This window comes from Mauremys mutica, chromosome 8 (genome assembly GCF_020497125.1).
Source record: "Mauremys mutica isolate MM-2020 ecotype Southern chromosome 8, ASM2049712v1, whole genome shotgun sequence".
Lineage (NCBI taxonomy): Eukaryota > Metazoa > Chordata > Testudines > Geoemydidae > Mauremys > Mauremys mutica.
The window spans coordinates 11297725-11312134 of record NC_059079.1 but is presented as its reverse complement, the minus strand read 5'-3'; the positions used below and the strand labels follow the sequence as shown (position 1 = coordinate 11312134).

At 40.4% G+C, this 14410-nt stretch overlaps 1 protein-coding gene across 9 annotated transcripts in view; it reads right to left on the bottom strand.

The window, feature by feature from the left end:
* LOC123376029 (nardilysin-like) overlaps positions 1–14410 on the bottom strand; it is a 93647-nt gene that overhangs the window by 38241 nt on the left and 40996 nt on the right. For all 9 annotated transcript variants that reach the window (XM_045027641.1, XM_045027640.1, XM_045027639.1 and 6 more), the window contains 7 exons: positions 12454–12531; positions 11785–11905; positions 11638–11696; positions 8232–8286; positions 1526–1630; positions 1133–1256; positions 421–507 (listed from right to left, as the gene is read on the bottom strand). In XM_045027641.1, the coding sequence (XP_044883576.1) occupies positions 421–507; positions 1133–1256; positions 1526–1630; positions 8232–8286; positions 11638–11696; positions 11785–11905; positions 12454–12531 (629 nt within the window). The remainder of the gene's footprint in view (positions 1–420; positions 508–1132; positions 1257–1525; positions 1631–8231; positions 8287–11637; positions 11697–11784; positions 11906–12453; positions 12532–14410) is intronic.

Here is a 14410-nt window from a genome sequence, read left to right as displayed (position 1 = left end):
GACACGGGCGGTAAGAAGGAACTGAGGGTCGGGTGGGTCGGCTGAGGTATATATGCGGTGCCGTTATGGCGCCACACCAGGGGGCGCTCAGCCGACCCACTGGGGTAGTTAGGGTAAAAGTCTTCCGACGAACATGCACGCGGCGCGCACACACCTAACTGGAATGGATATGAGCAATCACTCGAAGAAGAACAGACATTTTCAGATTAAATTTGCCCTAAAATTTAAACTTATCTAAAGGATGCTTGAATAAAAGCTCAGATGTTTCCATGTTTTCTCTCCATTCCAAAAGGAACAGTTTGAAACCACACATTCGTTTAAAAGAAAAAGATCATTTCTCAGAACCTCCCATTCTGAAACTGAGCAGAATGGGGAAGAGAAACATGACAGAGTCCAACCAAATACTAGTGTCTCACTCACCTATATATTTGTTTTCTTCAGGTAAGTGCAAGTCCTGATTTAACGGAAAGTCACTGGCCCATAAATCACGCCAATATTTGTCAATATCTGTGAAAAACATGAAATTAGTCTATTAACAGCAGATAGATTTAATAGGGCAGTAGCCACTGCATCAATACCTAATTGCTGACCCCTAGAACTAGATACCTTCCTTCTGATGTTTCTGTCTGTATGTCTATTTGCAGAACAACTGGCGCTCCTTTCCTGATGCCATTTTGGCTCACCTTCACCCCTTCTTCTTAACACCCTTCTTAAAACTCACTTCGAGCAGGATTAGAAACAATAGGCATATTTAAAAGTAACTCAGAACAGCGTGCATTAGCATCGCAAGTTACCACATCGTCATCTTGTCTTGACCTTCAATACATGTATTTTCATCACCATTCATTATTTATTTGGGGAGGAAAGCTCACTATGATCCCTCTTCCTCCTTCATCAGAAAGTCTCCGCCCTTCAAGCCAGATGGACTGGACTCAGCTAATGCTAAACAGAAGAGAGTTGCCAAAGGACAAAACACCCAAGCCATTACTAACTCATAATGAAGTCAGGATCACAGCTGAGAATTCATCCTCCCACTCTCACTCCTATGTGGTTGCACATTGCACTGTCACCTTTTTAATGGTCTCAATGAGCACTTTAAAAGATCTCTAAACACTTCAGCGGGTCATTTTACCTTCCGCACTGTACTGTGTCCCAAACCATCTCTCCTTTAGATGACATTTTCTTTTACTGGCAGCAGACAACAGAACAAGGTTTGCTCTCACAGGGCAGAGCTGGTTAAGGACATCAGCAATGATCTACAAAGATAAAGGAATAATAACTCAGTTAAAATGCAACTTTAGCTACTCCTGTCCAACTGTATTTTTAACTTACTCTGAAAGTTCAGAAGACAAAGGACTACAAATAAACTCCTAAACCAAGCAATTTGTTTTCTGCATCCAAAAAGTATAAAAGTGATCCAATTAATCTAGAAAACCTGATTCAATATGCCTAAATTCCCTGTACACTCTCAATAAATAACTTATCCAGATCAAATATACACATTGAAAGCTATAGTGCTACTTACTTCAGGCTTGTATTCAAGCAGAAGCTGATCACCTGTCAAAAAGTCCTCCTTACAAAAGATATGTATGTTCTCACAAAGACTTTCAACATAATCAATTGGATCAGCCTGTAAAATGAGTAAAATTGTGTTTCACACAACAGACAACTAAAACTTAACACTTTTTGCTGAGTACAGCTTGTGTGCTACATTGCAGAGTTTTGGTTTTGGTTATTGAGTCTAAATGCAATTCATAAACAATTATGCAACATTAGAGGGGCCTTCCTCAAGAAGAAACAATGAAAAAATGGTCCCTTCTACCTATCTAGTGATTAAGTACAGAGAAATAATAAGGTTTGATGCTACTTTTACAAAAACAAAGAGAATAACCATATTATCCTCGCGAGAATTATGGTCTTGTCTATACCATTGGTTGGAACACACATATGCGTCATATTCACAGATGGCAGCTGTCTGTGTTGTTGATGGCCTTTGGGGTTTTTTTGGTTGTTTTATTAAAGTGGCTACAGCTCACATGTGACTAATGCAGTGAAGTCTACAATAGTTTCTTACAAGTGCAGAGGGGAATCCAGAAAATATCATTACTGCTGCACTAATTCAATTATTTAGCCTAACTCCATCCCACTATTCAGACTGGCCTTACTTTCTGAAGTTACCTATAAGCATTGCTCTCAAAAACAGTATTGAGGAGACCCAGAATGCTCTGGTGCAGCCATGGTAGTAAAAAGTATGTGGGCATGTTGAAAGAGTTCTGTCAAACACAGTGTTGCTGCATGAATCCCCACACTATTTCAGAGACAATCAACCATTTCACACAATCCATGTCCCCACGACAGCTCCCTCACTTATGGCCTGATCCTGTGATATGCTAAGGACATTCGCCTCCATTTAAATCAGAGGGAATTGAGTGATTAGGTCCCCTTGCATGGAGACCCTCTCTGAGCTTTAGTTTCTCTCACCATTATCCTTGAGAAAAGAAATGAAGGTTATTTACCTGTAACCACAGTTCTTTAAGATAGATTCTGAATAGTCACACTCATGGGATGGGCAGGGAGATGCAACTCAGATGGTGGAACCTTCTCATAGCAGTGCCCATTAGAAAATTCATGCATCCCTCCTACTCTTCCCCTCTATTTTCCTGAACATTTTGAGGACAAGGCTATAAAAGGGGCACCCTTTGCCATCTCAGTTCATTCTTCTAACCTTCCCAGAGTCAGAATTCTATTAGAACTCCAACAAAGGTGGGGAAGGAGTGTGAATATACAGAATTCATCTCAAAGAACTCCAGTTACAAGTAACCAACCTTCATTTCTTTGACCACCTTCTACATATTCCCACTCATAGGACAGTTTGGCAAGCTGTACCTCACAAACAAGGTGGTACTCAGAGTCCTGATAGAACAGGGACTGTAGAACTGCTCTATGAAATTAAGTGTCTGATCAACTGTGACATTATCCAGGGTACAATCTGGACCGATAAACAGCTGTGTCCTGTCCTCCAGTCTGGGGTGCCTTTTACACTGCTTTGCTGTGAAAGTTACCACTCCTGGTCTGCTCACACAGCCTCCAGCATGTAAGTTACTCCCAGTTAAATTGTATGAGTGTGATAGTCAGCCACTCTTGAATTACACTGCAGAGTAACAGCAGCAAATTTCCAGCCCCAAACTTTCTCCAGAAATGTAAGTCTTGTACTGCCTAGCTCTCTCCTGGAAAATACAAGCTCATATAAAGTCTGTCATTTTATTAATAGAAAATTATATGCACAAATCCTGCTATCCCAAATGGAGTTTCCCAAATGCCTCAATCCAAGCACACTGGTTTAGATAAAACAAGTTTATTAACTACAAAAGAATAGATTTTGAGTGAATACAAGTAACAAGGATATAAGATGACAAAGAGTCATTATAAACTAACAGAGGTATTGGAGCATAAGCTTTCGTGGGTGAATACCCACTTCGTCAGATGCATGTGGTGGAAATGCTCCAATACGTCTGTTAGTTTATAAGGTGCCACAGGACTCTTTGCCGCTTTTTACAGATCCAGACTAACACGGCTACCCCTCTGATACTTGATACCATGCAAGGGTATAAGAGTCAGAACAGATTACAAGAAAAATAAAAATAAAAAGCATCTAATGCCTAACTTAACAACTGAAGTAAATTCAAAGCGAAGTCTCTCTCAGCACATTTCAGCAGTCTTACTGGATGAATCTCCTTCAGTCAGGATCCCTCCCCCAGTCCAATGCTGCTTCAGGTCCTGTGAATGCCATGAGTAGAGAGGAAGAGATCATTTGGGGTGTCTACTCTCCCTTCTTATAGTCCTTTCTCTTCTTGGAGAAGCATTTCCAGCTGAGGTTCATGAATTGCATTAGCACTAAATTGAGGTCCCAAGATGGTATTTGGGTCTTTTATACGCCGTTGCATATTGGCATGTCCCTTCATAAATTCCTTAACTTTGTTTTGTGCCAAGATAGATTTATTATCTGTTAATGCACAGTGGACTATAGTTGCTACATATCCTTTAAAGGAGGAAATGGAAAGACCTGGAAGACTTGAAAACGTATTGGTGCGTCAGAGTTGATCAATATGTTTCTCTCTTATTCACTTCACAAATATAGTCCACCTGTGATTGGTGCTTGTTTTCTAATGTTAATCAATATTTCCTGCACTTCTAAAGGGCAAGATTTTCCAAGGAGCATTCAAGTCCTATAGCCCATGCAGTCAGGTGCAGTGATTAAGGGTCCAGATGCTGAGTTAATAAGTTCAGTAACACCAGGAGAGGTCTGTATACTCCCTGGGACAGCTGAAGAAGTCCGAGTGCCACTGTTGCCGTGGCAGTGGTTGGCAACCAGAATTATCCTTGCTCCATCCTGTCTCATCTACTTAATCACACAATGGATGAGAGGGAAGGGTGAAAAGCATAGAACAGACACTTCCCCGAGTTCAGGAGAAAAGAGTCCAATATGGGTAGATTGACTTTACCTGCTGTCAAGCAAAACTTGGGACACCTTGAATTCTGTTTGATCATGATCAGATTTATGTCCAGGAATCCCCACAGGGTGAAGATCTTGTCTATCACCAATTTCTTTAACGACCACTCATGAAGTTCCATTATATCTTTGCTCTGTTGACCCGCCACCAGACTGTTGTCACTGCCTATTAGTTATACAGCTACTTAATGTTGTGCTAGATACTCCAGTCCCATAATGTCACTGCTTCCTTTCATAACAATGAAGAGTGAGCCCCTCGCTGTTAGCTAATATAATACATTGCTGTCATGTTGTCTGTGATGGCCTGCATGCAGTGCCTCATTCGGCATGCAATACAGAAAAGATTTGAGAACTCAATGAATTTTTCTCAGTTCCAGGATATTTGTACGCAGTCTCCTTTCCTGAATACTCCAATTACCTCAAACTGTTAACTAGGTGAAATGTGCTCCCCATGCCGGGTTGGAGGCAACGAAGGTGATTGTTTTCAACAGAGCTGGAAGGATAAACACCGCTCCCAGGTCACGGCACACTGAGTCCATGTCAAAGATAGCAGTATATCTTTTAGGGTGATCAATCTTGTGAATGTGCTGTCTATAGTTGGTCTGTAATTTAATGCCAATCAGTGCTGCTGACTTCTCATTCTGAGCCGAGCACAAAGTACAGCACAAGTGGCTGAAGACACAAGGCCCATGAAACCTAGAAAGAACATACAGCAGAACCCTGTTAATTCGATCTAATGGGGACCAGGGACAGGTAGGTTAATCAGAACTCCAGATAAACTGAAGAATGGGAAAGTGCAATGTGGCTGCACCATCTAGTGGCCACAGGAGTGATCGCCCTCTTCTGGACCTGTGTTCTCTGGTTGTCTGGTTAACGTGGAGAGCCAGAGATAATGGATGGTCAGATAAATAGAGTTCTACTGTACTTTCCAAGTAGGATTTTGATGGGCCACCATTTTGGCAGATTGAAGCTTCAGAAATATCTTCTGGAAGAAATGCTCTGACCTCCTGAGAGTTGAGAACTGCTCCTATAACCCAAATCCACTGTGAAAGTAGTTGAAGAGCCTTTTTCATGTTTATCATGGAGTCCTAACTTCTTGAAGAGGAAACGTGTAACATAGGTTTCTGGAAAGGTCATCTTCTAATGAGGCTTTATTGAGTCAATCTTTTAAATGAGGGTAAACAAAAATACCCCGTTGTGTCAAACAAGCCACTATCACAGATAGGTATTTTGTAATTTCTGGGGGAGGAGGGGGCAGAGCTGTAGAGAGGTTAAAGATTGTATTAGAAGTTATCTTGTCCAACAATGAAACAAAGGTATTTGCAATGCCTTGGTCTGACAGAGATAAGCACTTTTTAGATCGAGAGCGGCAAGCCAATCTAGGGTTGAAAGGGATGGCATGAGGGATACTTGAATCAACAAGTGGGAACTGTTTTCTAATAAAAGCACTGAGTTTCTGTAGATTTAATTTTGGACAAAGCCCTCCATCTTTCTTTGATATCAGAAAATATCTGGAATAGAATGTTGACCCTTGAACTTCCTTGGCACTTTCTCTAATGCTCCCACTTCTAACGAGGACTGAATCTCCATCTTAACGCAGTCTTATGAAATGGGTCTCTAAATAGAAATAGAAGGGGGAGAATGCATTGAGTGGAAGAAGGGCTTCAAATTGAATGGCATAACCTTCTTCAGTTATCTCCAGATTCCATTTGTCAGACGTGACAGAGGAAAGAATGGTGTCCTAGCCTCTGTTTGTCAGAGGATGAAGATGGATGGCAGGAGAGAGATCACTTGATCACTGCCTGTTAGGTTCACTCCCTCTGGGGCAACTGGCATTGGCCACTGTCGGTACACAGGATACTGGGCTAGATGGACCTTTGGTCTGACCCAGTACGGCCGTTCTTATTTTCTTATGTTCTTATTTTATGCCCTGAACAAAAGACTCTAACCTGATTTATGCCAATGTAAATCAGGAGTCGCTCCAATGTAGTCATAACAGCTGGAGAATTGGAATTAGGCCTAGTGAAAACAGAAGAAGAAATGTTTCCCAAAGAAAGAGAGAACAAAAAATAACAACAAAACACAAGACCAGGCACCATCTTGAGGGAGAAGTCAGCACAAAGGAGTTCATAAAATGCAAAGCAAATGAGCTGTATAAACTAACAGTGTGGTAGGAGAGAGTTTCACTTAGAGAGAACCTATCATAAATCACTCAACACTCAGTTTTGCGGTGCCATTTAAGAAAATATTTTTCATATCCTACTACCTGCTGCTCTCTTTTCCAAATGGATAGGTGTTTGTACGTACAGCAGCTTTGCAGAATTCTACTCTTCTAGGACAAGTAGGTTTTTTAAATGTCAGATATATCCTTAGTTATTTTTGTCAAACTTTATAATAAAGCTAAGTATTACAATGCAGTTACATAGCAATTACAATAAGGTTTTGCTTTTCAGTATGCATTACTACTGATTCATATGATCAGAAGCTGACTAGATGCTTGATTTACTTCGTATCATCCCATTGGTGTCCTTAATACATATTCTGTTGGAAGCCAAGTATGGAAAATACAATGTAGTAGCACTGTGACTTTTCTCAATGCAGTTTATAATTACACTGTAATTACACTGTGTTTTTTGCTATGTAATTACAGTTAGCTTTTAAGATCTGATCACTTTACCCAGTATCCTGAGAAGAGGTGGGCAACAAGTGTGTTGCTTGGGCTGCTAAGTTTCATGACAGCTCAGTCTTGCCAGGCTACTGAGATTGCATACAACACAGAGAATGACAGCTTGGAGTAGGGTGTCATAAGGTCCTATTGCCCTGAATTGAGGATGTTTTCGGTACAGACCTTCTAAAAAACGTTAAAATGTATTATCGGCACGTGAAGCCTTAAATTAGAGTATATACATGAAGACTTGGCACACCACTGCTGAAAGGTTACCGACCCCTGATCTAATCATTGAACTGAATTACTTGAACAGACTAAAATGAAGAAAATATTCTCTCTTTAGCTGCAGAAGAAATTACTGCTGTCAAAAGCTGGTTTGGCACTTCAATAAACTGTGATTTTAGGTATTTAGCCAGCTCAATGGTTTGACTTTCTTTAATACTTGCAAGCAAAAATGTACCGTTTAAAATGTGTTTAATTAATTTAAATAATTTTACTATATTATTGTAACTATATTAGGACTTAAGATAGGTTGCCATATTTTCAAAAAGGTTTATTTAAAAAACTATATTTAATTTTAATTTTAAAAATCTGATTTCTATAAAAATCCATTTTTAATTTTTAAAAAATCTATTTTTATACACCCTGATTCATAAGGGTCCTGTAACAAGTATCTTACAATCTAAACTGAATGATAAAGAGAAACTGAACTTAAGGAGTGGGAGAAAACAAAACATGAGGAAAAAGAAAACAGCTCTTGGAAGAGCACCATATACCAAAGAAATCAAATCATATTTTGGTTTTATTAAAGAACAACTTCACAAGTCATAAAGTTTAACATTTCTCTATCTAGAATATAAGTTCTTTCTACTTAACAAATGCTTCTTCTTCCTCATCTATGTAAGACTATATTTTCAAAGACTCATGATGTTAGAACCATCTAACTCTCACTGACTATGGCAAATTACACAGAAAAAACCCCAATTACAATTCAAAAATCTAGGGCTTAACATCAATACCCCCATAGAAAACATTTGAAGATTAATTTAGTACCTGATCCTGGAAATAAAATTCATTAGCTTCAATCTTCTGAATCTCTTCCCAAATTCTGTGGATGGGAAAAAAATATATACCCATTACCTGTCAAGTGATTACACACACTATTTCTAACAAGATATGAGTCTGAAAATTTAAGCTAGTTTGTCTGCAGTAATAATAATTTGCACATCTATATGACCTGGACACCATGGTGACTGCACGAGAAATACACATTCAACTCTTTCTGTCTGGGAATCACAAGCATTTAACAATTGTCAATCAATCCTCATTACTCCTGCAAGTTTTATCCCCTATTTTCAGATGGAGAAACTGAAGCACAAATAGTCAGTGGCAGACACAAAGTAAATGGAAGAACCAGCAACAGAACTGAGAACTCCTGACTCTCAGTTCCGTAATCTAACCACTACACTACCCTTAATTGCTTGACCTCACTATTTGGGAAAGGTGTGGCATGCAAGCGAGTCTCTGAGGTTTTCCCTTTTTTTTTTCTTCCACTAAGGGCTTGTCGATACAGGAAAATTTTATCAGTTGTACTTGCATAAACTGGTATAATCTCACATGTGACCACTCTTATTCTGGAATAATATTGGCTTTTTTCTGTTTAGTTGAAACTCCTTCCAAAGAACATAAGGTAAACAGAAAAAAGTCAGTCTTATTCCAAAATAAGAGTGTCCACACAAGAGGTTACACCAGTATGGCCTGGTTTACACTACAAAGTTAGGTTCATGTAAGTCACCCTGCATTGTCTTATTTGTGCATGTGTCTACACTCAATTTTTTCTCCAGTCAATGTAAGTGCCCCATTACAGAGAAGAAGTAAAACCACCTCCCTGAACAGCACTGAGCCGTGGTCAACATACTATAGTTGACACAGTGCAAGTGTAGAGACTGCATGACCTAGGTTCTCTCTAACAGTCCTCCAGCCGCTGTTCCACAATATCCACTAGTGACCACTCTGGTCACAGTTGCGAACTCCACTGCCCAGGCGTCCTGGAGACTGGAAGCCACACTGCCCCCTTTAAACTCCCATGTTTTTTAAATGCCTTTTCCTGATTGCTCAGCTTGGCAAGCACACCTAGCAGTAGCAGTTCTCACTTGTGTGAAATTAACCAACCGACCATGCCAACTACACAACACTCTAGACCAGTGATACTCAGACCTCAATGGTTCAGGATCCATATTAGCGATCAACATTACTCAAAAGATCCCAGCAGTGTAAATTCATTATTTCATTTACTATAGTACAATTCATACTTAAACTGTATGACTGGGGAAATATTTACTCTCGCTCCCTCTTTATATCTATCTATCTATCTATACACATATACATATACATATACATATATATATGTACACACACACACACTCACAGCAAATAAGTTAATTTTAGTGCAAGTTAATAACTTAATTGGTTAATAACATAGTAAAACCATCCTTATTGGTTAATAATTAAATCACAGAGTGTTTTAATATTATATGATGCAAAGAATTGCTGCAGCGGGAGAGCAGTGCTATGCAGAGGCACTCCAAAGCTGAAGCGTCAATAAGCAGGTCATATTTAAAACTCTTATAGGTATAAGGGAAAGGAGTTCTCAAACTCATCTTTCATTTTCCATTGTGACTATAAATACATCTGTCTGTTTTGTATGTAGCTGCCATCGTTGTGGCCTGAAGGCATGCCCCGGCTACACCTGCATTACACCTGACACTGATGAGGAGGAGAAAGAAGAGAATTAGGGAGGACATCAGATCATGAAGAGAGCCTAGAGGATGAATATAGCAGATAGCCTGGAGAACAAAAGAACAGACCGGAGAAAGACTCAGGAGTCCCAGCAGGAAAAAGAGAGAGAGATTTGCCAGGACAAAACGGGGCTTCTCAGGCAGCAAACAGACTCTTATTGACCTAAAGGTAAAACAGTCATGGACTCACCTACCATTGTAGTCAATGATGAACTCCATTTCAGGAGCTCCAATACCTCCCAATATTCCACATGGCACGATGAGCCATATCTGTACCCCTACTACTCCATGTTGGGGGGTAGTAGGAAAATCACAGCTTCAGCTACACTGACCTGGGAGAGCCACAGTTGGAGTATGTTTGGCAGAAATGGATTGAAATGGAGACAAATGTTTTCTACCATTCTGGTTTTAAAGTTCTGTTCAATTAATTTATTTTACGTTTGTGCACTGTATTGATTTTTAATTGCACATTAATGTTTTGCTTTGTTTTGGGTACACAATAAATTTTTATATTTTGGAAATAAATTAATCGTTACTACTTCATAACATATACTACAGAACAAATAGCACTACTCAAAGAACAGGACAATTCTAATTGTAATAGAACAGGACCACAGAACTCATAGGTTCAGTTAAAAACAATGTACATACTATTACACATGTACATTAATATTATAAATGTACAGTAAACACGGAATAATTAATAGGTTCATTAAAAGTGTGATATTCATAAATGCACACCAAGCATTACACAATTCCTAACTCCCCCAAAATGTCAAGGCTAGGTAGAGCACATTAAGTGGCTGACCATTAAGGCTCTTTCAAGGCCTCTCTCAGCCACATATCTCCACATTGAGCTTTTCTAATGGCCCTTGTGTCTGGCTGTTCAAAGTCAGCAGACAGCCATTCTATCTCTGCCCTCTACCTCAGTGGCAACTTTTCACCTACTACCTCACTATTATTATGCAGGACACAACAGGAAGCTATAACCATTGGGATATTTTTCTCAATGAGATCTAATGTAGTGAGTAAGCACCACCAGCGCCCCTTCAATCTGCCAAAAGCACACTCAACAGTCATTCTATACCTGCCAAACAGTAGCTGAATCTTTCCTTGAAGTTGTCAGGGAGGCCACTGTACAGCTTCATGAGCCAAGATCGTTATTGGCATGTCAACATTGACAATAGTAATTCACTGTCTGGGGAAAAGAGGCCCTGCTTGCACCTTCCTGAATAGTCATGGGTTCTTAAAGGTGCAAGTGTCATGCACCTTCCCTGACCAGCCCACATTGCTCTCAGTGAAACATCCCTGGTGATCCACCAGTGCTTGCATAACCATAGAAAAGTAGCCTTTTCATCACAGCCTGGGAGTACCTTTCCCAGATCTGAAGAAAAGCTCTGTCTGGCTCAAAAAGCTTCTCTCTCTCACCAACAGAAATTGGTCCAGTAACAGTTGTAACAGTAACAATTGTAGTAACCCTACAATTAATTCTTCCATTTTTTTAACAATCTCATTTTCCACCATTTTGTCATTGCATCTGTTATCCAAATATATCTGCTTATCCAAAAAGAAAAAGCACACTATAATGCAGAAAAGGATAGAAAAGAGGGAAAACCCCAGTGATATCCGGTGTCATGATACCTTGATTCAAACCAAGTTACCTTTTATCTGGCCCTCTTTTCTGCAACATTTTCAGATACTGGAATACAACATGTGCAACCTGAAGACAGAAGGACAAACTGATGAACTTTCTTTAACTTTTGGACATAGCACAATGGTAAGAAATCCAAGCTACAATGGAATTTTACCTCATAGAAGTGCTCGTAACCTTCATCAGTCAAAGTCACAGAAATGCTGAATATAGAGTAGGTGGAGTTCTGTTCAAATCCTGTCTCACCATTTCCCCCATATAACGCAAGAGCCCAAAATCTATTGAAGAGTTATACCCACTATTAATTACTCCAGTTAAAAACCTTCTTGATGTCTAATTATAATCACAGCATCATTGTTCAAGCTTATTTCGGACCTGTCTAATGGAGGCCACTTTAAGGAATTTAAAAGTTAATCCAAAGCAAAAAGAAAGAATATAGCTTTCTACAAGAATACAAAGCACTGAAATTCAAAAATGCAGGGCATATACCTTTTTTGGATTTATTCAGTGTGAACAAAAATATTTTTGAAAATATAAGTTTTCAGCAAAAGTATTTTCAGTGTTGCTCTGGAGATTCTCTCGTAGTTGAATTTCTTGTATTTAGAACTAAAGACACCACCAGGTACATTTTCAGAGTATTTTGCATTGCTTAAGTCACATGACTACTACAGGTTTTTAAGAGAATCACTGAGTTTGTCTCAAGCTTTGTATTTTTTACATTTGTATTTAATACATTTTTTTATTTCTATTTGAGGAAATATTTCCTCCTTCACTCTTTATTTCAATGCACACAATATTAAAGTCTCACATTTAAAGAAATACATACTTTTTCCGAAGAAAGGAAAGAACACTGCCTTTGCCTTCATGTCCTACCAGCCAGGAGATATAGTGAAGTGGCTTCACCCTAAAATGAGTTAAAGAAATGTAAAACTCCAACATGTAAAACTCTAATGTAGATTAATAATTAGCAAATCAAAATACAGATATTTAGATAATATCTTTCATCCAAAGATTCCAAATCACTAGACAAACAATTATAAATTCACTGCCTCCTTCACCCACTATTGAAGTGACACCTTTAAACAGCAAGGCTATGAAAAAGAGATTGTGTCCATTTGAAAATACAAAGGAATTTAGATAGGTAGAATACTGTTACTGATCTGAAAGTTAGCCAGGCTGCTGAAGTTAACAACTATACTTTGGCTGAAAATGCCACAACATTTTAACGAACACAAATAGTTATGACCTTTGTTTTACAGTAGAACCTCAGAGTTATGAACACCATAGTTACAAACTGACCGGTCAACATCATTTGGAACCGGAAGTATACAATCAGGCAGCAGCAGAAACACACACACTCACACACAAAAGCAAATACAGTACAGTACTGTGTAAATGTAAACTACACCTCTACCCTGATACAATGCGGTCTGATATGACGCGAATTTGGATACAACAAACTCCAGGGGACGGGGCTGCTTTACCTCGTTATATCCGAATTCGTGTTATTGCAAGTGGTTCCTCTGCGCCCGCCCGTTACTTGCTGCGGCCCTCCCCGGGGTCCCCCCGCCCCAGCTCACCTCCAGCTCCGCCTCCTCCCATGAGCGCGCCGCAGCTCTGCTTCTCCTCCCTCCCAGGCTTACTGCACCAATCAGGGGGGCCACAGCAAGTAAGGGGGGGGGCGCAGAGGAACCGCTCCCCGCCCCAGCTCACCTCCGCTCCACCTCCTCCTCCTCCCACGAGCACGCTGCTCAGCTCCGCTTCTCCTCCCTCCCAGGCTTACCACGCCAAACAGCTGATTGGCGCAGCAAGCCTGGGAGGGAGGGGGAGAACTGGAGCTGCGGCGTGCTCGTGGGAAGAGGCGGAACGGAGGTGAGCTGGGGCAGGGAGGCCCCAGGAGGGCTGCAGCAAGTAATGGGGGGCGCAGAGGAACCGCTCCCCGCTCCAGTTCATCTCCACCTCCTCCCCTGAGTGCGCCTCTGCCGCTGCTCCGCTTCCCCCCTACCCCCTTCCAGGCTTGACAGGCCAAACAGCTGATTGGAGCGGCAAGCCTGGAAGGGAGGGAGGGAAAAGCGGAGTAGTGGTGGCGCGCTCAGGGAGGAGGTGGAGGCAGGGCGGTGGCATAGCGGAGGTGAGCTGGGGTGGGGAGCGGTTCCTCTCCCTACCCTGATATAACGCGGTCTCACCTATAAGACAGTGAGATTTTTTGGCTTGCGAGGATCGTGTTATATCGGGGTAGAGGTGTACTAAAAAATAAAGGGAAAGCATTTTTCTTCTGCATAGTAAAATTTCAAAGCTGCATTAAGCCAACATTCAGTTGTAAACTTTTGAAAGAACAACCATAATATTTTGTTCAGAGTTATGAACATTTCAGAGTTACAACTTCCATTCCCGAGGTGTCTGTAACTCTGAGGTTTTATTGTATGTCTCACTACAAAGACATCACCTCCAGCAGCTTTGTGCCTCCTACCACTGATTCAAAAGGAAATGCTCAGTAATAATGGTTCAGAACAGAATCTGAGAGAAGCATTTTACTTGGTGTATCACCAACACAACTTCATAGGCTACTAGGCTTTCTTTGAACGTCTTCTGTCCAGGAACAGACCAGGCCCAATTTGTTTATAAGAGCTGATCGGATCATCAGCTAAAGTAATATGGCTACAAACATATTATAAACAGATATTACATTCAACACATCTGCAGTCTGACTCTGAAGAAGCCAGACTACTGCATACCTTTCCACTCGTTACCACAGCAATATCAAAAGTATAACACGGATTTAT